Consider the following 25,003-nt stretch of genomic DNA (forward strand, 5'->3'; position numbering starts at 1 on the left):
TGGCAGAGGGGAGAGGGAAGGCGAAATGTTCACACGTCATTTCGACACCGACACCATCCTCCTCCTCGTCCGTCCAAGACATGGCTCCTGGCCTGGCGAATGAGAAGAGACCAAAGCCCCCGACGCCACCGCATGTCCTCAGCCCCCTCGTCTCCATCTCGGCTCAGTGAAGAATGGCTTGACGAGCGAGCCAAAGGCGCTCGTCAATAGGAAACTATTCAGCCTCGGGACTCCAATCCTCCCCGAGCCCCTACCCAAAATCCTACACTCCGTCTTCTGAGCATGGGCTGCAAAAGGCTTTGCCCCTGCTGCGTGTGTGCATGTGTGTGTGTGTGTGTGTGTGCATGTGTGTGTGTGTGTGTGCATGTGTGCATGTGTGTGTGTGTGCATGTGTGTGTGCATGTATGTGTGTGTGCATGTGTGTGTGTGCATGTGTGTGTGTGTGTGTGCATGTGTGTGTGTGCATGTATGTGTGTGTGCGTGTGTGTGTGTGTGCATGTGTGTGTGCATGTATGTGTGTGTGCATGTATGTGTGTGTGCATGTGTGTGTGTGTGCATGTGTGTGTGTGTGTGCATGTGTGTGTGTGTGTGCATGTATGTGTGTGTGCGTGTGTGTGTGCATGTATGTGTGTGTGCATGTGTGTGTGTGTGTGCATGTGTGTGTGTGTGCATGTATGTGTGTGTGCGTGTGTGTGTGTGTGTGTGTGTGTGGAGGTTCAGGTTACCCCCCCTCCCTCCCTCCCTCCCTCCCTGCCTGCAACCCTTATAGCCATCCTTTCCTGCTGCACCCAGCCCAGTGCTAACCCATAAACAGAGGTGACCTGGATGAAAAATCTGACAGTGTGCTCGATTTCAAGCAGGGCACCCTAGTCAGCATTTCTTTCCAGGTCAACGTGTAAGTGGGAGTGTGCTCTCTCTCTTTCTCTCTCTGTCTGTCTGTCTGTCTGTCTCTCTATCTCACTCTCTCTCTATCTCTCTCTCTCTCTCTCTCTCTCTCTCTCTCTTCCGCGTATACCTCCTTTATCTTCTGTGACCACCTGTCTGTGCAACCACAGCAGCAGCCAACCCCATTTTTCCTATGCATACATCCACCCAGACATATCCCCTTTCCTCACACACTCAACACTCAACCTATGGGAAACTCGCTTTTTTTAAAAAACAGCATTTTTCATGGCTCCAGCCTAAGCTCAATGAAAGACACTGGCCAAGTCTAAAAGCGTATGCAAGACATGGAGGGGTCTGAGACACCGACAAAACACACAGTACTTGACAGAACTCCAATCTCGGGCTGACTGTCTCTCGTCCTGACTTTGGAGGTCTATTATTCCAGTCGTCGTGGCGACAAAAAGATGTTGATGTGGCGTTACAACTGGGCACCGTGGAGGGACTGGACCGGGCCCAATACGTGGGGGGGGGGGAGGATTTGCACTCGCAGGACAAGAAGCTCTCACAATGAAGTGTAGCGAAACAGACGGACAGTGACAACACAGTGACTAAACGGACAACATTAATGAAAAAGGTGGGAAATGCAAAGCGAGGGTAGAAAGAAAGAAAGAAAGAAAGAAAGAAAGGAAGGAAGAGATTGCTATGACTAGGGACGACGGAAATGCCTAAGACAGATGTCAAAATGTTTGAGCAGCCGAGGACTCAACAGTCCCCTTTGCAGCGAGCTTGTTTTATTGCTGCCAACTGGCTTGCACACCTCCCCAACCCCCAAATTCCCAACCTGTTCCATGCAGGCTCTTGCCACCCTGTATATGGGTGAGAGGGAGCAAGAGAGATAGAAGGGATCTTTGTGTGTTTATGTGCATGACATTTCAAACGAAATTATATTTACAGTAACTACAAAAATCAATTGACCATAATGGCATACAACAAAGGACCATCCCTCTCAAATGCCATGAGGAAAGACTAGTCTAGCGGTGGGTGTGATCTCTGTGTGCGTGTGTGTGTAATCCGCAGTTTTATGTAACACGGGTCAGGAGTGAGCACCTTGGACCCTGCTGTCTGCCAAGATTGCGTCACGATCGCAGCCCATCGTTGGGGCCAATGATCGAAGCAGAATGATCGAAACTAGGAACCACGGGTTATTGGCTTTTACATTTACACTCTTACACCGGGAAGGTTGACTCTGGTTTTCCTTTTTTTTTTTTTTTTCAATTACATGTTGTCGAATGTTTCATGCAATTCAAATGTTATCATAGGCCTTCACAATTTCAAGTTTGATAACATACAAATAAGCTTGTATAGCTGCAAAGACATTTGAAGTGGACAGAATTTGATCCTCACAACCAGGCTTTTACTGGTTGCAAAATGTGCACCATAAGTCCATGTCGGGTTTCTGCAATCATGCAATACCATTGCAATCTATGTCTGACGCGAACTAATATTGCAAATTCAGCAAATATTGCAAATTCAGCTGGAGAGTAAACAAGGAAACTGCAACAACTGGACCACGTCCAGCTTGACTTTAAAATGCAGGGCGCATCTGCTCCAGCACATGTTGGCAACATTCCCTCTTCAGTAAAATGTGAAAAGACACGATTATTGTTCTGTTCGTTTATATTCCTACCAAATCCATGCGCTTTGTGTTAAGTGTTTCGACGGTTCGTTCGTCGTGGTAAAAAGCCTATGAAGCGTACAGGGTGGTCGGCTGGATAAAGAACGCCGAGAAATTTGAACATGAACTGAGACAAGCAGCAACGGCACTCTCCGGTGCAACGTGGTAGGGAGAGGACAAACAAATTTGGCGAGCGGTGGCTACAGCCCGATACTCTTCCACTTACGTGATCCTTTACTCTGATTGGCAATTTTTACTAACAGAAGCAAATGCATGTCTACGCTGAATTGGACGACTTTATAGGCTACACAACTCCGCAAGGACTGCCCGACCCTAATACGCAGAACCATGACAGTCTGTTTTCCCTGACCCATCCAAACAAAACAGAAATGTGACCCACGACGCTCTCAGTATTGAATAAACCACTGACAGCAATGCTCGTGGTGCGTAAGAAATCGCATACATCTGAACATGCCGACGGGCCATTTCGACAGAGACTCAAGCTGAGAGGCTTAAATTGACAACACGCCGGCCGATCCACAGTATTCTGACCAAGCAAGTTACGTTTAAAGGAGCCCGATGCCCTGCATGGACGATACAAATAATGATCCAAATATGCGAGGCGGGTTTACTGAGATGCATTGATACATTTTCAAACGAAACACGTTTCCTATCTCTGTCGTAAAGTGTGTGCAAAATCGTAAACAAAACAGTGCAAAAGTGTTGGACATTGCCACGTTAACACATGGAACCAGTGCAACACACAACATGCGGTTGCAGCAGATTTGCGGGCGCAGACGAGAATGTATGCATGGGGTTGACATAACGTAACGTTCACTTTTGCATAATCTATTTAGTAATGTCTATACTACACATCACCACGAGTAAGTTAGGATAGGTTGCAGGACTTGTCCATTCCAGCTGGATCACTTAAACATTACACAATGGGACAGGCTAACTTCTAGAGTGTGCATCAACATGGACCGACTTACTTTTGCAATGCATATCCACGATTGCCTGGAACCAATCGTCCTGGTCCTCCTCGTTGTCAGCGGCGATGGCGAAACTCTCTGCCCGGGTGTAGAGTACGATCATGTGTTTGTTCTTGGCATCCGCCCGCTTGTTGATGTTCAAGCAGGTCTCCAGCACCACAGCCTTTTTCGGAATAGGCGCCTTGCCACGAAACTTCTTCTCGCTCTCATAGTACTCTAGCCGGGCAGGACCGCTCGGTGAGGCCGCTCGTAGCACAAAGTAGCGCCGGTGCATGGACTTCTGCTTGCGGAGGTAGCCGCTCTTTCGCACGTCTTCGTAGCTTTGCTGGTCCGCCGGCTGGTTCTCCATTTTTTCGCGTTCCCTCTCCACAATAATGAAGTTTATATATACACTACGAAATGCTTTGGAAGTTAGCTTTGGGCTCCACCAGGGCGCAGCGACACTTTAAAACCCATCTCCCTCGGTTCCACCTCACTCCCTCAAACATGCACAAGGGAGAGAAAGTGTGTTTAGAGTTTAGAGAGCTTTTAAAGTGTGTATCCTATTCAAGTTTTGCTGTCCGACGATTAGCCCAAATTCGATTTGTAGTCTAAAAACGAGCACATGTACTCGCAGACAAACTGGCTTGTGAGAGCTTTGCGCAGTTGAATTCAATTTACTTACAGTGTGCAACTGTACAGGCTTCTGCACTACACTCCACCCCGCCTCAACCAGCGCAGCGCACTAAGCTAAACAGGCTACTGCACACACCGACACACACAAGCTGTCACTCATAGCGCGTGCGCGCGCGCTCGTGTGTGTGTTTATGAGCTGGTGGCTTGATGGGAAGTTTTGTTGTGGGATGCTTTGCGGGTCAGGCCTCGCCCCTCGTTCCGCCGGTGTGAGACCGGGCGGCACACCTGTGTCATTTGTTAATATGGGAAAGGATGTATGGGGTCTTTCTTTGTTGATCGAGAGAGGGACAGAGAGAGCATGGCTGCTGAGTTCTGATCCCAGGGCTGCTGTGCTGGCATGATGATGTATTTGTCCGCCGCTGAAGCATATGGAGAAGTTAGGGGGTAGGTGCTATGTAGCATAATGCAGACCAAATTTGGGTATGTTTAATGTCTTATGGCAGACCTCACACCCGGCAGCAGTGCCAATGAAGCCAGAAGCAGCTTGTGGCATTTTGTGCATTACTGTTGTGAGTTTGTTCTATTTCTCCCGAGGAGGTGTACTTCATCTTCAAGGCCATCAGAGTGTGTTACCTTTTCCCCAGCGCTGCCAGTGTGAATGTATAGGGGCGAGTGGGTACTTCTTCCTTGTTTGCTGTCACAGAGCAATAGGAGGTAGTGTACTTAGCCTTAATGAGTTGATATGTCAATTACGTGTGGATGAATATAAGATGTTCTAGTCGTGTTTTTTATTATTAGTCAATGCGTGACAGTGAGGAAATGTGTTTGGGATTATTTATTTACTTTTGTACACGTGTGAAATTGATGTATCTAACTTATTGCCGCATATAGCCAACCTGTACCTGTGTGTACAGCCTGATATTTATTTAATTATTCATCAATCAGCATGTAACACTTTAAACCAACCCTGTGTCTGTTAAGTTACTGCTCTTCCTCAGTACTTTTAATGAGCTTCATGTTTGCGTGTGCATAACTGTAAAATAAACTAAATCTTTTTTACATTGCTGTGGTGTTTTCCTTGATTCGGTGCCCAGGTAAATTGGTCCAAATAATAAGGAACCTGTAGGAGCCAGTGAGAAGCAACCATTTATTTTGTCAGTCAGCGACCTCTTCTGGTGAATTTCACTTACTGTACACCGACTGACTTTGGAATTCTGTTGATAAATTGACAGTTGCCAGTTTTTGCTGGTCAGAGGAAACGTATGTACGTCACATGCCACCGTCACGTGATGTGATTTAAAACACATGAGCAATGCTACTCGATTTGGCATACATCATATTTTCTGTGCCAAACCGCTTAAAGCTTTCATTAAGCTGGTCATATTTTTTGGTAGCCCTGTTAGGTGTGCAGAACTAAATTCACATCAATGTGTTTGTGTAATTTGGCACACAAAAATACTGCACAAAGTATATCATGATTTGGCTTTTATATCTATATATCTATATATATATATATATATAGTATATATGCATGTGGTTTTGTTACAAAGACTAAATGGATTCATTTGCAAAATAAGAAATGAGTCTTGCTTTTATGTCACAAAAAGACAGTTTGGTCCATTAATGTTAAATGACAAAAAATAAAAACACAAAGTTTTGACTTTTTTTTTTTTCCTTTTGTCGTGAAATAAAATTCCTTTACATTCAACAGCGTCTCCGCGAGCCCTCTGGTACAAGCACATGCAGCCTGAGTCTTAACATGTAGCTGATGAACAGAACGTTATTCAAATGTAGTCAAATAAATACAACTCCAGGTGGATGTTCCAAGTTCATGGTTTAGTGACAAACCTGATAAGTTCACTCGGAGTAAGGGGGTAAACCTCCTAATAGAAGAGCTGTGTGGCTTAATTCCACTAGCAAAACAAAGCCATAGGGATTTTTTTTTCAGGAGGTTTACCACTTACTCTGCGTTCACTTACCTAGGTTTGTCACTAAACCACATACTTGGAAAAACCCCCTGTTCTATGCTCACACACTCTCTCACACACACACACACACACACACACACACACACACACACACACAGGGTAAGGGTAAGCACAATGGTCGGTAAGCTCATATTCACATGCACTGGATGTGGGGAGGCAGCCAAAGGCTGGGGATTTGGGGCGGGGGCTTTTTGTCATGTCTGTCCTCCAGTTCATGTCGCTTGTATGTCTTCACTACTCTGGCAGAACCACACACTGGAGTTTTCTTCTTTGCTTTCATCTTGTGATCTATGGCAGCTAGAAACCAAAGGTAAAGTAAAGTGGAGGCTCATAGTTTGGCTTTGAAGGGGAAGGATATTACACAAGGGGAGAAGCTTCAGAGAGAGTGTGTGTGTTTGTGTGTGGTACCATGTACATAATGGTACATTTTCCCGTATTCTCTCCCCACAGACCCCTGTAGTGGATTTTATGATCTAAACAGAGACACTTTTGATGTTTGGCTTGTGGTTCAAACACACGCACACATACACACACACACACACACACCGTAGTGACCCAGATGCAAAAAGTTCACACTGACATACAAATGACATAACAGCACATACAGAAAAGCACACACTAACATTGCACACACACGCGCACACACACACTCACAAACACACACACGTCTATTCTGCATTGGAGGAGTGTGTGCATGGAGTGGTGGTCGGGCTGTTAGGGTGCTGCATGTATCCTAAACATGTTTGCCTTTAAGTCGGAGAGGTAATGCACTAGAGGCAATTGAAATGGCAGCAGCTCCTCAGGTTCAGACATGTGCCCTTCTCCCACCCTCTCTCCTTCACTCCTTCTTTCTCTCTTTCCTTCACTCCTTTCTCTCTCTCTCTCCCTGCGTTGGAGGGGGCCCAGGATCAGATGAAAGGGTTGCGTGACGTTCCTTTGCTGGGGTAAACAGTCCCCTGAGAACGACAGAGATAGAGAGAGAGAGAGGGAGAGAGAGATTACTACACAGTACTGAGTGGTCACACAGATATTGGAAAAACACACACACACACACACACACACACACACACACACACATTTTAGCACAGGCTCAATGATGTATCATTCATTCTGATGCAAAAATGGGTACAGATGCACCCCTGTTCCATCCATACAATTTAGCTAACAAAACTGACATATAAGTGAGGATTCACTGACTGTATGGACTTTCATGGTAACTGTTTCTTGAACTGAAATCTATGCACTCCTACATATACACACATACAGACATACACACATACAAGCACTTCTCTTCAAAAGGTCTCACACATAAGCTCAAATCACAAAGTACATAAGGGTTGCGTGTCAGAACGTCTGTGTGTATGTGTGTGTGTATGTGTTTGTGTATGTGTATGTGTATGTGTGCGTGTACCTTACTCACAGTGAATGGATTTACCGACATTGGGCGTGGAACTTTGGGCGCAGCTTCAGGCGCAGGGAACAACGTAAAACCTAAACGCCCCCACAGAGAAGAGATGCATGGTGGGAAGGCCTTATGGGAATCGCTGCACAGTTTATTGCTCTGTGATATATCACTCTACACGCTCATGTCACCATGACGACACCATATATCAATCCATACATTCTAGATGGGAGGACACAACTATATGCGGATCCTCTATTAGTATTCGTGAGGCTTGAGCTGACACTGAAAGCAATCCTTTTACCCAGTGCTACACACAAAAAGCCTACACGGTTCAGAGTTTGATCACCAGCCAAATCACACAAACTTGCCGTTAGGCTGACAGGTAAGTAAATGAATGCAACAGTGTGTTTCTTGGCAAGCATTAAGCATTCGAAAGAAGCCAAATGCCAAAGCCTATAGATGCATACATATGGTAGATGCCTGCTGAAGCGTGTAGATATATATATATATATATATATATTTATTTATTTTGTATTATTATTATTATTATAATAAAAAAAAAATTGGGATCCCCACCCCACCATTTTTGCAAGAAAAAGTGGTTTAGAAAGTGTTTATGAGGGTTTCCTTAATTTAAAACGAGGCAGGAGGGAAACCTCCAGTGCAAGCAATGCAAGGAGTTATCAGAGGTATTAGCACGGTAACCGTTCACAGAGCAGTACTCATTTTGGTATCAGCCTAAGCCTTGCACCTCTCAGATGAACATATTCAGACCGAGAGAGGAGGGTCTCCACTGCTCTACACACTGACCCAATGTCTTTCCTTGATTAGTCCAATCTACTGGATCCCTAATAGCGATGACAAGTGGGGGGAACATTTTTATTTAATTCCTGGAACTGAACATTCTAACTTTTAGTGAGACTTAAATCTGACTCAGACTAAATTATTTTGACATTCAGAAAATCATCAGGAGAGTCATTAAAGGCCATACTTACCATTAGTTTCCTGCTTGTTGGCTTGCTCAAGTGGAAATGCATTGTGGGTAGTGGTGGACGCTGGGAAGGAAGCTGATTGGGGGAAAATGGACGAAGGGGTGGAGACAAATGCACTGGAATCATCTATCAATCAGAGAGAAAGCATCTCTCTGTTACAATCAGCAGACCATTTGATTTGTGTAGCGCATAAGGAATGGTGACAGGAACAGTGTGTGCTTCCCTACAGCTGGCATTCTCCTTAAAGAAACATTACAAAAACAAAAAATAAATGGACTTTACCGCCCCCTAGTGTCTTTTATTTTTATTTTTTTTTTCAATGACCACTGTCATTGTATTTTCATGTGTAGCTGAATCAAATACATCCCCAGAGAGAGATATTCTAGTGTCACGTGGTTTTTAATTCCCAAGAGGAAAAAACACAAAAGCATCAAATGATACACTCTCTAACAAGGACACTGGAATGACGCTACTGTACCTGATGTGACACACTTGAAAGGGTTGCTGGGAGACAGGGCGGGCTGAGAAGTGGAGGTGGAGTTGAACGGATTGGGAAAATCTAAAGAGCGTTGAACAGATAAACAGAAAGGGCAGAAAAAGAAACAAAAAAAAGTAGTGAGGGAAAATACAAATACAGTTAGCAGAAGACAAAGCAGAAGAGAAAGAAATACCGACAGGAAGGCAAACAAAGGGAGCCCAAGAAAGAAAGAAAGAAAGAAAGAAAGAAAGAAAGAAAGAGAGAGAGAGAGGAACAGAAGGGGATAGACGTATGGATGAAAGAGCAGGAGAATCATGTGCCTTTTCGACAGCGGTGGCTGAAAGCTGCCCCGTGTTTACTGCCCCACTCAAATCTGATTACTGTTAGCACACAATTACACAGACGGACAGTGGCTAATGTTGTCACGGAGTGAAGAGGAAAGCAATGGAGATAGAGAACTCAGACAGAGATAACACGGATAAAAACAAACGTTATTTCAGAAAACGAATCCTCTTCTGAAGAAACAAACTAAATACAATTTGGCTTACTTGCAAAAGTTTGGGTGCCTGGATCTGCCACACCAGGAGAACTGTGAGAGAGAAAGACACACGCGTATAAAAAGGCGCTTTCTAATCAAATCCGATGTTTGAGTGTTTACTTTCCCCATGATGCAAGCATTAGATATTAAACATGCACATAATGAAAACTATATTATATATAATATATATATAATATTCACATCTAACCATTTATAAGATAGATAGATAGATGGATACTTTATTAATCCCGAAGAAAATTTAGGTAAGAATGTGAATATGAAGAAGATTACACTGAAACAGTGAGATTAGATTTAGTTCAAACATATTCAAATTATACTGGTGTCGTTACAGGATTCTTGAATCTGTGGTTGAGTTGTTCATCTCAGCCGGTTTGGATTACCTTGCTGGAGGAGTGGAGCTCGATGACACTCTGTTGCCAAATAAGGTGCTGTACTGTGATGGACCAGTAGAGGGGGCTGGCGATACATAAACAGAGCAGCAGTCAGCTCAGACTGACTAGTTATGACTCAGGAGACTCACACACACACACACACACACACACACACACACACACACACACACACACACACACACACACACACACACACACACACAATGGCAGGCCTTACCTGCGCTGGCAGGTGTGTTTTCAGAGAACACACTGTTGAGCTGCGACAGGGGGGCATACCTGTCCTGGGATGACAGGGGCTGTTTGGGAGGGGCGGTGCTGAGGGTGGAGTGTTGCTGACCCAGACCCCCAAAATCCACGCTGAGGGACTTAGGGAACACCCTGAATGGAGCTCCGCCTCCGTGGGCAGAGAGTGTACGACCTGAACCAATCACAGAGGCAGAGCTTCAGACACAGAGCACACTGATTGGATATTATTAACATGCATAGTAGTGTGGCAGGGCAGGCCCAGACATGATTTCCTGACGAGAGTATACAGAGCCAAACAACATATTACAAACTTAAAAGGTACAACATGTGAGCTCAATGGCCAGTCAAATTACACCCCTCCCATCCGTGCTTCCATGAATAGATTGGTTTGAATAGTGTATCGCTCGGTCCGAGCCACTTTTTCTTGTTTCCCATTTACAGCGCCAGAAGTGTATATGAACACGCACGTTTTTTGAGAGTACATAGACAGACAGCTAGAGGACAGTAAGGAGCAATTTGCTGAATTTGACAAAAAGTGCATTGGATTAGAATCGACTTTTCACATTTTGTAATGTTGCAGCCTTGCGCTAAAATCATTTCAATCGCCCCCGCATCAAAACACGCTCCATACACCATAATGACAAAGCAAAAACTGAATTTTATAATTTTTTCCAAATGTATTAAAAAAGGAAAAACTGAAATATCACACTGACATAAGTATTCAGACCCTTCACTCAGAACTTAGTTGAAGCACTTTTGGCAGCGATTACATCCTTCGGTCTGACGCAACAAGCTCTGCACACATGGATATTCTGGATTTTTCTGCCATTCTACTCTGCAGATCCTCTCCAGCTCTTGGGAACGTTCAATGCAGCAGAATTTGTTTTGTGGCCTTCCCCAAATCTGTCCCACGACACAATCCTGGCTCCGTTCCTTTGACCTCGTGGCCTGGTTTTTGCTCGGGTATGCATTGTCAGCACAGGTGGGTACCTTTCCAAATCCAGTCCAAGCAATTGAATGTACCACAGGTGGACTCCAATCAAGATGTAGAAACATCTCAAAGATGACCAGGATAGGATGCACCTGAGCTCAAATTCAAGTGTTATAGTGAAGGGTTCCGTTTTTCCTATATAATACATTTTCAAAAAAATTCAAAAATTCTCTTTTCGCTTTGTCATCATAGTGTATTGAGTGCAGTTTGATGAGGGGAAAAAACCGGAACAAGGCCAACTTTTATCTTAAAGCCCACCCACAACTTCACAAATGCACCAACCACCAAAGCAGTTTGTCATCCGAGTCAGCCGCATTGCTGTATTGACCTCTGTCTTCGCAAGGCTTCGAATAGTTTCAACTGTTTAAACGCAATCCCACCCACATGTACACACCCATTCCAACACAGCAATTCCTGGGAAAATACTGCAATATATGAGTAGCTCTACAAGTTGGCATCCATACAACAGGTTAGCTTGGAAGCATTCCATAATCCGACTCGTCTTAACCTCTGCTCTGATTGGAGATTTATACTCCCCCTCTGAAGCGTGATCTCCTTCAGCATAATGAGTGATTAAGTCGAACCCCTTCAGGGGTTTTCATCAGCTTTGGGTGGCGGTGAAGTAGGGGCCACACTTGAGTAGTCTCACTGTATCTCGTTTTGGGGTTTTTACAATGAGGGCGGAAATAATTAGGCAAAGGCAAGAACACTTCCCCTCCAATCACAGCCAATATCATCTAGATGCTTCTACAGACCTCACAGGAGACTTTACACAACACCTGCCATGACGTGGAGTCTCTAGCGAAGTCATTCTTCATACCAAACTCGAGATCTGTCTTCCAGGAATTTCAACCATGCCAAATGCACACCCTGAGGAGTATATTTCAGTGCGGCACCTCAACTGATTAAATAAAGTGAATATTTTGAAGTCTTACAAAAAGTGCAATGTCAACACATCCCCCTTAATACACAAAGACACTTCTTAAACTCTCATATGAGGTGTTAGCTTTTCTGTGGACTGTCCCAGACTAGCACCTAGGCTGCTTGCTAAATATAGCAGCTCCTCCTTGACCTGAGTGCTGTGATGTGTGGCTTTGAAGAGGAGTGTCTGATGTGGGAGACTGAAGTGTCACACCAGCCTATCACACAAGTATGGCAGGCATGCAGGCTCAGGCTCAGGCTCACTATCACCAGCGCAGAGTGAATGAATGCACATGTGTAGCACATGATATATATACACACGCACGCACACACGCACGCACGCACTCATACACACTCACACGCGCACACACACACGCGCACACACAAACTGACAGCTATAAATTCACACAGGCCCCGCCACAGCAACACACCATGTGTGCCTGCCCGAGGGAGAGGGAGAGACATACATGCATACACAGCTGCACAGAGACTGCATGTATCACACTGTAAGCTGGCACATGAAACTCATGTCAAGCTTGAAAAAAGCCCTACGGTTGGTACAGGTGATGATCACATGTACATGCATAACACATAAAAACAATGCGCACAAGTATGCCATATCCCACGTATCATCAGTCTCTCTCTCTCTCTCTCTCTCTCTCTCACAAACAGAGAAAAACACACACACACACACACACACACACACACACACACACACACACACACATCTGCATGTGCTACAGTAAACGCCTCTAAACCTACATGACATTCTGTACCATCTGCCTTCACCTTTCCTCAGTAATCAATGTTGTAAGTAAATCAGCCCTGATTCTTTGATCCCTTAATAGTGTGTGACTCTAGTGTGTCTCCGGTCTGCATGCATCACCATGCCAGGCACGTGTCACACACACACGCGCATACACACACACACACACACACACACACACACACACACACACTAAACAGCCAGCGACGGGCCTTACCTAGGGTGAAGTTGTTTTTAAAAGTGCTACTGGCTAGGAGCCCAAAGAGTAGGAGGTGGAGGAGGAGGAGGAGGAAGAGGAGAGAGGAAGGAGTGCAGAGTAGAGAAGATGAGAGGAATCCAACAGCGGAGTCAAGTAAAACAAGACTGTCTAGATGAGAGCTAATGTTATTCTGGGATTATGGCGTGTGTGTGTGTGTGTGTGTGTGTGTGTGTGTGTGTGTGTGTGTGTGTGTGTGTGTGTGTGTGTGTGTGTGTGTGTGTGTGTGTGTGTGTGTGTGTGTGTGTATATGTATATGTATGTGAGTATTACCTGACGGACGGGGGAGGGCAGGGAAGGATGTCTGGTGATGATGGCCTCCCAAACCCGAGGATAATGACCCAGGCCTCTGTCTTTCCACTCCAGTCAACATAGTATCTGAAAGAGAGATGACAAAACATGAAGAGAAAGAAAGGAAGAGACAGAGAGAGGGAGAGGGTGATAGTGACAAAAGAGGAAAAAGAAACAATGATTTAGGCTTTCTGCGTGACTCTTTTTTAGCATTCATCACGGCACATTTGAAACGGCGCCCTCATGGTGCAAGCACAGCACTTTCAGAACCATGAAGCATGAATAGGAGAACATTAGCAAAAGTGAAAGGCAGCGAGAGAGAGAGAGAGAGAGAGAGAGAGAGAGAGAGAGAGAGAGAGAGAAAGCACACACGAATGAGTCAGTGGGAAATGAACTGAGAGAGAAAGTGACTGCGCAAACAGGATTGAGAGAGCGAGAGAAAGACCGACTAGAGAGAGAGCAATGCAAAAATAGAGAAAATGAGAGTAGAAGAGAGCGGTAGAGCATAGCTGTGAAATGCAACCAAGCTCTTGCTGCTACGTGAAGTATGTTTCTTTCCTTCTCCTTCTCTCTCCCTCTATCTCTCTTTCTCCGTCCATCTTTTGCTGTGCAGTGTCAGGAGTACCTTTGATCGTGGGGTCTCTGAAGCTTTGGGAGCGTGTGGGCCTGGCGGTGAAGACGTCATTGCGGATGTCCGTGGGGGACACCATAGGCGGTCTCTCCCAGGTGGACATCTGAGACTGGGACTGAAAGGGAGAGTCATTTCAACTATTCCATAACCAGATCCTGGGATCTACACTACATCTGAATCCATGACATCAAATCACCTTGACAACACAATAATGTTAAAAGCGTACATCAGTTTCTCAATACTGCTTCTAGGGACACCCGACACAAGAGACATCCCCACTCTCTCAAATCCGTTTGAACGAAATGTACAAAGATAATCAGTCTAAGTGGCACTAATTATCTCAACAAGGTCATATCAGCCGTGACTAAGTGGCCACAAATATCACACCCTATGACTTAGACCCGATTCAGAGTTTGTGCAGAATTATAGAGCTAAAAACCTTGCACAGTTCTTAGTTCCAATGATGTTTGACCATACACCATGAAATTGAATTCTATGCACTGATTGATCATGAGATTATTCCATACATTTGACTTTACATGCTAGGCTTCCATTAGTCAGTTTACACTCCTATTTAGGTTGTTTTGCTTCCATTTGTGAAGCAAAACCGTACTATTACTACTCTCGATAAGATGAACAACTCTGAATCCTAAACATGCTGTTCTTCCGGTCATCAGGTCTACCATGAAATCTGAGTATAGGCTTCTTAAGTAAAAAAAAAACTAAAAAACATTATGGTCCACACAGTATAGACACACCAACAGTACATAATACCTCAGTAAATATATATAACATATAATTGAACAGCTTTGTCTGGTGTACAAAGCACTGTCCTCAGCCCCAGAACACAATGCTTAGCATGCTAAATCATTCCAGTATGATTAATGTTACAGCTCTGTCCCATACATCATATCCCTGAATTTGTATGCCTTGTGATTTGAGGTGAATTGTGCTCTACTTGGTCCCGTTAAACTAGTTCTATTTTTAACTGAGCTGTGCGCCATTAGCTTGTGATTCATCTCTTCATCCCACAATGTTTCCCACCATCTCTCTCTCTCTCTCTCTCTCCTCTCTCTCTCTCTCCACATATATATATATATAGAGAGAGAGAGAGAGAGAAAGAAGAGAGAGGAAGACTTTCTTTTCTGACATTAATCCAATCTCACTTATTTCTTCAAACATATCTATATGTCTCCCTGGTCTCCCACTCTAACATGCAAACTCTTTCATATTTCAAACTTTTCATGTGTCACATTCTGCCATCTCCTCCTCTGCCCCTCTCACCAGCTGGCGGGTGGGTCTGGCCGTGTGGGGCATGGCGTGGGCGGGCATGGCGTGGGCGGGCATGGCGTGGGCGGGAGGCTGGTTCTGGATGGGTCCTGCGTGGGATAAGGGCAGGTTCTGCAGCCCAGGGCTGAAGGGTCCGTCTATTTCCCGCCGGTTCTTGCTCTTTGAAAAATGCCTGGAAAAAAAACCCACAAACAACCTTAAATCCCTTCCTTCAATACTAATCCCCAAAACTACATTTTCCCTGCCTGATCATGGCATCTTAGTTGGAACTATGCACCAATAAACCTCTTGTTCACAAACTCAAACGACAACAATGTACTGAAACATTGGAGCTAGCTTGATAAGCTTGACCTCTTCACTCAAAAGTCAGAAATGGGTCATTCCTTTTGAACTATGGGTATCCATCATCTCAGAATTGGCTGATAATGTTTTGTCTTCACAAATATACTCTGAGATGACATATCCCAAAATGTCAGCTTCCTAATCCCAAAACCTTTCTGGTTAGAATGTATGTAGTATTCGTGAAAACAACCTGTAAAGTAGGCATTTTTTTCAGTCACTGGCATTTTTCTGATATTTTGGGCTTAGTAACGTGGCCATAAATGTTGGATTTTTTATTACTAATACGTTCTGGACATATTTACACAGTGCAGGTCATTACATAATGGATGTCATTATTTTCTATCATAGTAGGAGTGTTAAACAAATGAAAATGAATTCAAAAGTAACAATAAATCTGCAGCTCATAAAATTCAATTTGGAAGGTCCACATATGGTTCATACAAATTATGTAGCCATGTTTGGGCCTCTATATCTTTATATTCAGCCATTCCATCCAGCACAAAAAATACAGTTTGGGAATCTACAGGCCATTTTGAATCAGCATGCCACATTTCAGAACTCTGGTCATATTTATGGCCAAGTTTCTAAGCTCCAAAGATCAGAAAAATCCCTGTAACTGGGGGAAAAAATGCTTACTTTAAAGGTAGGTTTCACAAGCACAGAAACCTTTTGGGACGAGGAAGCTAATATTTTGCTATATGTCATCTCAGAGTATATTTGTCAAGGAGATGGTGTGGTGGACAGATCTCCCCAATTTGCTTGTCATGACATGGAATGACCCAGATGTCTGATTTGAGCTCCAAAGAGAGTAATTCACTTGTGTTCCACATAAATAGCCAACCAACACTGACAAGGGCACTCCACGAGTAACTTCCATGAGAAAACTCCATGTTGCCGCAGTTCTTGCAGTGAGAACAATAGCTAGAAGGTGCTGTCGGTTTTAATCAATATGTGATGTCTAGCCGTGCTGGCATTCAGTCTGTCTGCTTCCTGGGTGCGCAAATGCTGGCAGGATATATGAGAATATGAAAGTGTGTTTGAGGATACTAATAGTACAAGAGCAAGTACCTACACAAATACAAACACAGAAATAGGTGGAGAGAGAGAGAGAGCGAGAGAGAGAGAGAGAAAGAGAGAGATGTAAAGAGAAAGTGAGAGAGTGAGTAAGAGAGACAGGAAGAGAGAGACAAATGTGCTATAAAATATTTAGAGATTCTGACCATTTCTTCCTCTCATATTTGTCCTGAAGAAATTCCTTCAATTTCTGGGAGTCTCGAGCATCAAAGCATCCATCTGTTTTTGGGTCGAAGATGCAAAGCCAAGTCCTCTTCCCAACCTTGGACCAGAGTTAAGTGTTTAGTGTTTTGATGTTTTTAAATGTACATGCATCCACATCAGTTCAAAACTATTACCTTCTGGGGACCACAAAAACAAGGTAAGATGTAACACTCATAAATCATCTAATATAATAACAATCATGTCCAGTGTGGTCTCTGTATGGCATCGAAATCAAACAAAGTCCTTCAGTCAGTCCATCAAGGTTCCATGTGAGCACTCCAGTGTTTGTCTATGTTTTCACAGACTTGGCCCTAACCAGCTATCTCCAATTAAAAAAGTGATTCTTCATGGTTCTTCTTTTAAAAGCTGAAGTTTCTGCACTCTACAACTCTAAATGTTAACAAGCATTTTAGCTTGTAGCTGAAAAGGAAAAAATGTTTTACAGATCAAGATGATGGTGTGTTTTTTACGAATCGACAAAAAAACGAACTAAGGGAAAGATATTATGATTGAGGCACTACACTTCAGTGTTCCATCTCTCATCTTCATTAGCGCATTCACAGCAGTGAACAGATGATTTTATTCCAAACATACCGAGTTTCCCTGAAAACCGTAAACCTTAAGAGAGGCCCTTCAAAGTTTTTAATAGTCTCGTATGTAACTCAGACCATTTTTTAACTCTGAACATCTACTGCCAGCACAAACAACATTTACCATTATGCAGCGCGGAAAAGGTCTGAACGGTTCGATGGCCCTTCAGGTACCATGTAGGAGCCAATAAATTTTCTTAGATTTGAATAACCTTGGTGTTGCTGTCGGAAATCTTTGACAGCCGAGCTGCCAGAGCCCCCTATCCATGTCTAAGAAACGAGCCTAAATGACACACTGGGTGAGCCTAATAACACATCACTGGGTTCACTCTCACTCCTGACTAACAGGCATGAGTCACTCGTTATTGTGATAGGCAAGGGAGCCATGATATAACTGCCATGCATCATAATCATCTTGTCATTCCCAACGAGGGCTGACTTGGTTCCCTCCCTCCCTCCCTCGCTTTTTTTTCTTTTCTTCATCTTGTGTATTGTGACCATGTGACTATAGTGTCTGGTATGTTTTTAAGACTGTAACAAAGGAGTTCTGAAAATGTTCTCTCTCTCTCTTTCGTTTTCTCTTGCTCTGGCTGTATTGTTGTAATTTACCCTTTGCATGGTGAGAGTAACCCACACACACACACACACACACACACACACACACACACTCACACACATGAATAAAAACGAGTTTTCCAAAACCTGTTCCGTAAACTATTCCGATGAATAGATAGGACAGGCGAGGTGAATCAGATTATCTGACGACGCACCGGCCGATCCTACTTAAGTCTGTCTGGCTGGCCGATTGGCTCTGAGATTTACTCCAATGTCAGAGACCTGCCTGAAGGAACGACTCAGAACCTCAAACTAAAGGTCTCGCGTTCTGTCAGGGCGGTACTTCTTGACAGACTAACCACTAATTGGCTCTTACGTGCCGGCTATTGCCAGCAATATAGCAGGCACTTTTATCAAGAGCTGCTTCAGATTTTAACAGCGGGCCTTGTCATTGGCGGGACCATACTCTGACATTTAAGAAGCAGGAGGTGTTCCATCAGATGCCTCTGTGTGAAAAAATGCCCTTTTGAAATGAATGACTCAAATGACTGAGTAGATTTGAAACAGCAGCGATTTTGAGAGAAGAAACACTGCGTCCTATTCAGGGTCACTTCAGCGAACAAACAGCACAACAGAAGGAGGAGAATGAACTGACAGTCTTCTGCCTCACACTGCACTACACACACACACACACACACACACACACACTTGTTATATTTGCCTGAGATTTCTTCACTCCTTCGGACCTCAAACTGGGCAGCACAGTCACATTCCTCAGGGCAGCGTCGGGCAGCACAGTGCCACGTTAACTGGTCTGTCTGGTCAAGACTAAAAACACCATGCCCCCTAACGCCACTGATCTCACATCAGTCTAACCCCCACGCACTTCATGACCTTCACAACGAGCCACCAGCGGCAGACAATGACCCCGGGCCAGCGTCTAGACTGGGTGGGGAGCCTTTGATGCATGCACACAGTAGGGCCCACTGGGGACCTTTCTCTGCTTGTGAAAAGTGGGAGCCCCTCTGCAGAATCAGCCCTTGATTTATGGCTAAAAAGCCTGCTGGCTCAACACCAAGGGAGCCAATAGAGATAAAGGGGAGTGCAATTTCTCCTGCTGCCCTTCACTTCAAGAGGCTGAAAGCTAATGGCAACGGAACCTGAGATGTGCAGCTTCTATAACTCACTGGTGCTCAATTGAAAGGTGTTTTTCTGCAGGTGATGCTATGTGGTTGTGTCCAGAGTAGCAATGAGAAATGTATGGGAGGGTCCTATTTTTGTCTGTATGATAAATCCCACCCACTTGACTGGGGATAGATGGGTTTGGGGTGCCACTCACTTCGTTGCCATGGTTTTGGAGAAATTCCACTTCCTGTTGGGAGAAGGTTGTCATGGAGATGGACTTGACTCTGTGGGGAGGGTTGAGTCCTCTTCTAGGAAAGATACAGAGGAGAGAAGAGAGAGGGAGAGAGAGGGAGCAAGTGGAAGTAGATTTTCAAGAGGTGTCCACAAGCCTGACAGGAAATCGATATAATTAGGCAAGGCAACAGGAAGGTGAAACCCTCAGTTATTCGCACATATTCAGCGGGAAATCTGTGAGGATGTGAGGACCTGAGAGGATGCAGGTGAAAAGAAGGTGAAAGAACAGGAGAGATGTGTTCAATGTTTAATTGCCTCAAACCAATATTTGCATTGATCGTTATCAGTCATCAAGAAACGTGCATGATAGAAACATTAACGGTGAAAACTGTAGGATAGGATTACATATTTTCCTGCTGTGCACGTGAGTGGGTGAGGTAGCCTACTTCTTAGTGATTTCATTCCTTAACCCTGTGCACAAATCGGTCACTCAGACTACTTAAACCTTGCAAAACGTCAGTGTGGCTAATCCTCTCGACAGGGTACGTTTGGTGACGTGCACATTCAAAGCACAAAAGACTGTAGGATGCCAAACCTGAGGCCATGACGAAATGACACGTAACACAATTTACAGGACGCCTGTAAATGACAGATCGGCAATTAGCCTACTGGACGAAGTTAGCTGAGAACAGGCGGATTTCCGTGTCTGAGCGAGTATCTGTCACTTATGCGGCAGTTAGTTGGATGTAATGTAATCCAGTTAGAACACATACACATTTGGCTACAGCTATAAAGCACCATACCATGGCTACTATACCAGGATAACAACAAAAACAATATATGCTAGATGGAAGGCTATAATAATAATAGTAGCTAATCAATAGTAATTATTATTATTGTTAATAATATTAATAATAACATAGGCTACTGAATACTTTTCCTGAGGGAAATATTTTGTCCGCAGAAAATTGTCATAGGCTACTCACAACATTCCGGAGCACGACGTACACACGAAGCAGCCTACAGTGATATTGATGTATGTCACTCCAGGCTGTCCGCACTCGAAGCAGTGTTTGTTGACTGCTGCCTGGGCAAGCTCCCTCACCCTGCGGGCGCATATCTCTTGGTTGTCCCGGTGTTTTCGATTCGACATGCTAGGCGTCTCGTTGCCTCCCCTCTCTCCTCCGTTTGTCTGGCGGGGAAACCGATAACTGCCCCTCCGCACTCCTCCCCTCTTTCACCGTGCACCACCAGAGTATGTTACAGTAGCCTACTCACGCCCGCATTATGAAAACGATCATGCGGCTGCTCTTCGTGTGATCTGACGCCTTGAACTCACATGCGTAGGCAATTTCTTGGGTAAGGAGAGACGACTGGCCAACCCGTTTGTCCGTCTGTCTCAGATTTTCACTATTACGGTATTTATGTATTCATTGTCGCTGCGGTATTCAACACGAGTGTGTGAGAGAAAATCTCTCTCCCCTCTCTCGCTCTACATTTGTAGCACCAGCCTTGCGTTTCTCTGTAGCTCGCCCTAACACACCCCCTTTTATATATTACTGCGCTCACTCTTGACTGTCGCTCTACGAAGACGCGGCGCTTTGGAATGGTGACAGATTTTGGGAACTAGGAAAACATCTAGGGCGAGATCGAAGGAACCAACTCGACAGGCTTCGCAGAACACCACAGAAAAGACTTTCGAATTGAACAAAAACTGTTTGTATGGATGCTATTTTATGAAATAGCATAACGCTGGTGTTATGAGTTTTTCTTTTTTTGCACTAAGTAGGCTAGCCTAATTCTATTTTCAACGTAGCTCAGCAACAGTTTTTACTGCCGTCATGGATGTATCACGCCCTTTGGGTGACGTACTGAATGAAAAATCTTTCCTCAAGTGTTCTTTAACTCTTTACGAGAAGAAACAGTAAACATATGGTGCCAGTTCTTCACAGCTGGAGGAAGACATGCCTCCTCCATTTAAATCGGTGGAATTGCCCCCTCTCCTGTCTCTGAGCCCTTACGAAACCTTGGTCAAATTCTCAGTTGAACAAACACAAACAAATAAACAGCTAACATCTGATGCCGGGGGAGGGGGTGGTAAGAGAGAGAGACAGGGGTGTTTGTTCTATATTGTTGTGACCAAGACGCGTGGAAAGCTGCAATAACATGGCACGATCACAAGGGAGAGCTCTTCGTTGTCAGTTGATCTTTGGCCTCTCGTGATGTGTATTCCTCTTTAACAGCATCATTTCTAAAATACGTTGAAAAGCACTGTGATTTATGATCAACAGGTCCTGTCAACATCCTACATCACCGCCACATGATTACAATAGTAACCTTTGTTAACAAAGAGTGAAATACTGTTGGCTCAGCTAGCAACATGATTTTGGAGAACATCTTCTCATCTACGCTCTCTCAACCCCAACACATTAAACCCTGTATGAGAATACAAGTCTTATGTTATGAAAAAAGGGTTGTTGCGTCAGTCTCGGATATGATGGAAGACACAAACTGCAGAGCTCTAATTGTAGCCTCTGATGGGTTACCACAGGCTCACTGCAGTGAAGAACAGACCCTCAGCCACACAGTCAGCAGTAGCAATTTTCAGGCAGCCATTATCTCGGCACACGTGATTTCTAATAATATTTTACAGCTATGTTTTATGTCAGCGAGAGAGAGGCCCGTGAGTGTAATGGTCATTTGTTAATTCTGGAATAGCATGCCTTCACAAAACAACTTGTTGAAGTGACCTGGAGTCTTTAGGGCAAAATACAGGACTGCCAGACTGCTTGTAATAATGGATCAGATTGACTGAACTGAATGGCAGAACTGAAATAATCTATGAGGCATACCAAGGAGTTCTGAATTTTATGACACAAATGAAGCTCTTGAAATGAGACATATTAGAACACAGTCTTGTGTTCAATGTGGTTAGCCAACACCCCCCCCCCCCCCCCCCCCCCCCCCCCCCCTCTTAAAGTAACACTATGCAACAATTTGACACTTTTTGAGATATGGTTTTATAGGCAACTAGTTTAGGTACCATCCTCAAATTCATTTTGAGAGCATATGGTCATGTGAAGGACAGATAAACACATGTGTCTTCCCCACTAGCCATCCAGGACATGCCCTATGTAGTTCTGTGTAACATGGTACACCCTGCAAAAAGGAAGAAAAGCTTTCACACGCATGACATTGCCAGCTAAACTGCCAAAAGACACCAGTTGGTGTGTTGGCAAGCTTCAATCCGTGTCAGCTGCGCTATTGGGTTTTTGCATGCCTTTTAGGTAGTTAGCTTACTAGTTGAGGAACAGAACTCCATATTGCTGCTTTAAATGTAAGGCAGATCAGAAAAAATATCAGGGTTGAATAACAGACCAGACAATAATAGAATAGAATGAAAAGTTACGATGTAACGTAATGTAAGAAAGTTATTATGCAAAATGATGTTATAAGAGGACTCGTTTTGACAAACAGCTTGTAGCACTAGGATCTCAGTTTCTCAGAGGTCAATTATTTACGTCCCTATCTCTGTGAAGAATCGACCAGGCAATTCCGAATGCTTGCATATCACTAATTTTTTTCTTAAAACGGTGGAATGGCTCAAACTTTTTCCTTCATAACCGAACAAGCCGTGGTCTGATTTTGTGATCTTGATTTCATTTGCATCGGGTCTTTTTGGACCAGATTCTCTAGTGATACAGATGAGACCAGAGACACAGTTTATGCCACAACCCACAATATGCTACAGCCTGGAGTAGCCTACACTAAATAACTCCTTGGCCATCTACAAACCCCAGGGACCAGGGCATTAGGCTACTCAGTTCTGTGTTCATGAGATCACACACATCATTTGAAATACCTAAGGAAGGGGCAAAAGCCTCGAAATATCGCCATGTTATAATAGAAAAAGGCCTGCGCTTTATTCACAGCTAACTAAATGTTTCACCTTTCTGACACTTCGCTGAACACGCAACAACTTTCAGAAGACTCACTCACCCGGAAATATAGATCACGGGAGGGAGGTGGACCAACGGCGAGTACAGCCACGAGAGGAAGAGACATTTACGTCTCTTACTAAGACGCGTTCGTGAGAAACACCTAGAATAACATGATGTCGGATTTTTAAATGTTTGAGACATGTTCCGTTCCCTTCGTGAACGGGGCAGATCGCTAGGTTAGGGATCGCAACAACCTTGGAATCTATTAACTTCAGTCGCGCACCGATGAAGTTGGACTCCCGTAAAACGCAAGTAAATGTGTGGCATATTTAATAAAATAAGCGACAGCGAGTGCTCGAGTATACGACTTATTTCGAATAGCCTGTTCCTGTACATTTTGAACCACTGCGCTCGATTGGCCTCGATTAATCAGTTGCCTTATTGCTACCTTAGTTCCGTTCAGCACATTATTTTGGAAACCGATGACGGTGGAATAAACTCAGGATTTCCACGTTTAAACCGCACTTTTTATAAAGGGGTGAATAGTACAAGTATCAAGGTGTATATTTAATTTATTTACATGAGCCGATTAGTACTGTGGTTTGGACATTCGGAGAGCGCAAACAGGCTTCGTTGCACATCTTGGAACGTGTTCATGACACCTGTCGGATTTTTCATCTAGTTACCAGTGTAGTTTATCTAAGAAGACAAGATGACTGTCAAAATGGACTTTGAAGAATGTTTGAAGGATTCCCCTCGCTTCAGGTACGTGGTGTTGTTTTCGGTCAGACTCCCTGTTTTAATTGAATTTAGCCTATATCCGTTTTACTTGCTCATAGTAACAGACCAACCAACCAGAGCGCTAGACAACAAGACAACTCAAATGTTGCTCTGTTTTGAAACTCGGCGTTAAAGAAACTGGTGCAAAGACTCGGAAGCTCGTATGTTTGAACAAAAAGCCGTGAGGAAAGTCTTTCCGGCCACCAGACGGCCCCACGTTTAAACTTGCTGTCAAGATGCAGAAATTATCACATTGCCATGGCGAGGTCACGCAGCGCTGACTGCAAGCCATGGAATGGAATGTTCCTGTTGGAGCGAGTGGAAAAAGTGAATGAGATGAATCAGGCTAAGGGGAAATTAGAGAGAGGGGGGGGGGGGGGGGTGAAGGTCAAATTCAGAGGAGAAGATGTATTTTGAAGACATCATCATGGTGTGTTTGTAAAACCTTGGGTCTTCTAATATGACAGCTTTAGAGAGACGGCATTCAAGATGCTTGTGAAAGACTAATTATAACAATGGGTTTGTTGTTTTTAGGTCTGGTTGTGTTGTTGGCAGGCTATGAAAGAGGGATGGTGTTCAAGTAGGCCTCTTCCTCTCCCTCTGTTTTCCCTTCATCTTTCTCTGTTTTCGTCATTCACATTCCAAGAGTGATGGCCAGAGAGTGTATGGTCAAATCAGAGTAGACCTACGAGAGGGTATCAAGGACAGAAATAGGCTGTAGTTGAACAGAAATAAACACAAACACACACACACACAACGAAGACATTCCATCTATAACATTAACA

The 25,003-nt window shown here is 44.2% G+C and overlaps 1 protein-coding gene across 4 annotated transcripts; it reads right to left on the bottom strand.

The window, feature by feature from the left end:
- Nucleotides 1–7,028: 7,028 nt before the first annotated feature.
- On the bottom strand, nt 7,029–22,359 carry agfg2 (ArfGAP with FG repeats 2). 4 transcript variants are annotated; one of them, XM_042706365.1, is made up of 15 exons: nt 20,484–22,359; nt 20,093–20,136; nt 19,478–19,571; nt 16,936–17,051; nt 15,368–15,545; nt 14,078–14,198; nt 13,435–13,539; nt 13,123–13,155; nt 10,199–10,399; nt 9,970–10,045; nt 9,579–9,619; nt 9,031–9,111; nt 8,556–8,627; nt 7,576–7,646; nt 7,029–7,111 (listed from the first exon to the last, which is right to left on the bottom strand). In XM_042706365.1, exons 1-15 carry the CDS (start codon nt 20,613–20,615, stop codon nt 7,064–7,066), a joined length of 1,413 nt encoding a protein of 470 aa, XP_042562299.1. In that variant the 5' UTR covers nt 20,616–22,359; the 3' UTR covers nt 7,029–7,063. The 4 variants fall into 4 exon arrangements, with proteins under 4 accessions (XP_042562299.1, XP_042562296.1, XP_042562298.1 ...); XM_042706362.1 differs by having other exon boundaries at nt 8,556–8,678; nt 20,484–22,353; XM_042706364.1 differs by lacking the exon at nt 13,123–13,155 and having other exon boundaries at nt 8,556–8,678; nt 20,484–22,351.
- Between the last annotated feature and the right edge of the window lie 2,644 nt (nt 22,360–25,003).

Source organism: Clupea harengus, unplaced genomic scaffold (assembly GCF_900700415.2).
Source record: "Clupea harengus unplaced genomic scaffold, Ch_v2.0.2, whole genome shotgun sequence".
Lineage (NCBI taxonomy): Eukaryota > Metazoa > Chordata > Actinopteri > Clupeiformes > Clupeidae > Clupea > Clupea harengus.

Bases quoted from the DNA above. Each gene is read 5' to 3' on its own strand.
- agfg2 (XM_042706362.1), bottom strand. From the start codon at position 20,615: ATGCGCCCGCAGGGTGAGGGAGCTTGCCCAGGCAGCAGTCAACAAACA. The intron at 20,137-20,483 runs GTGAGTAGCCTA...TGTCATTTACAG, and splicing joins ACGTCGTGCTCCGGAATGTT to GCGTCCTGTAAATTGTGTTA. The intron at 13,156-13,434 runs GTAATACTCACA...TTGGGCTCCTAG, and splicing joins TGCCCTCCCCCGTCCGTCAG to CCAGTAGCACTTTTAAAAAC.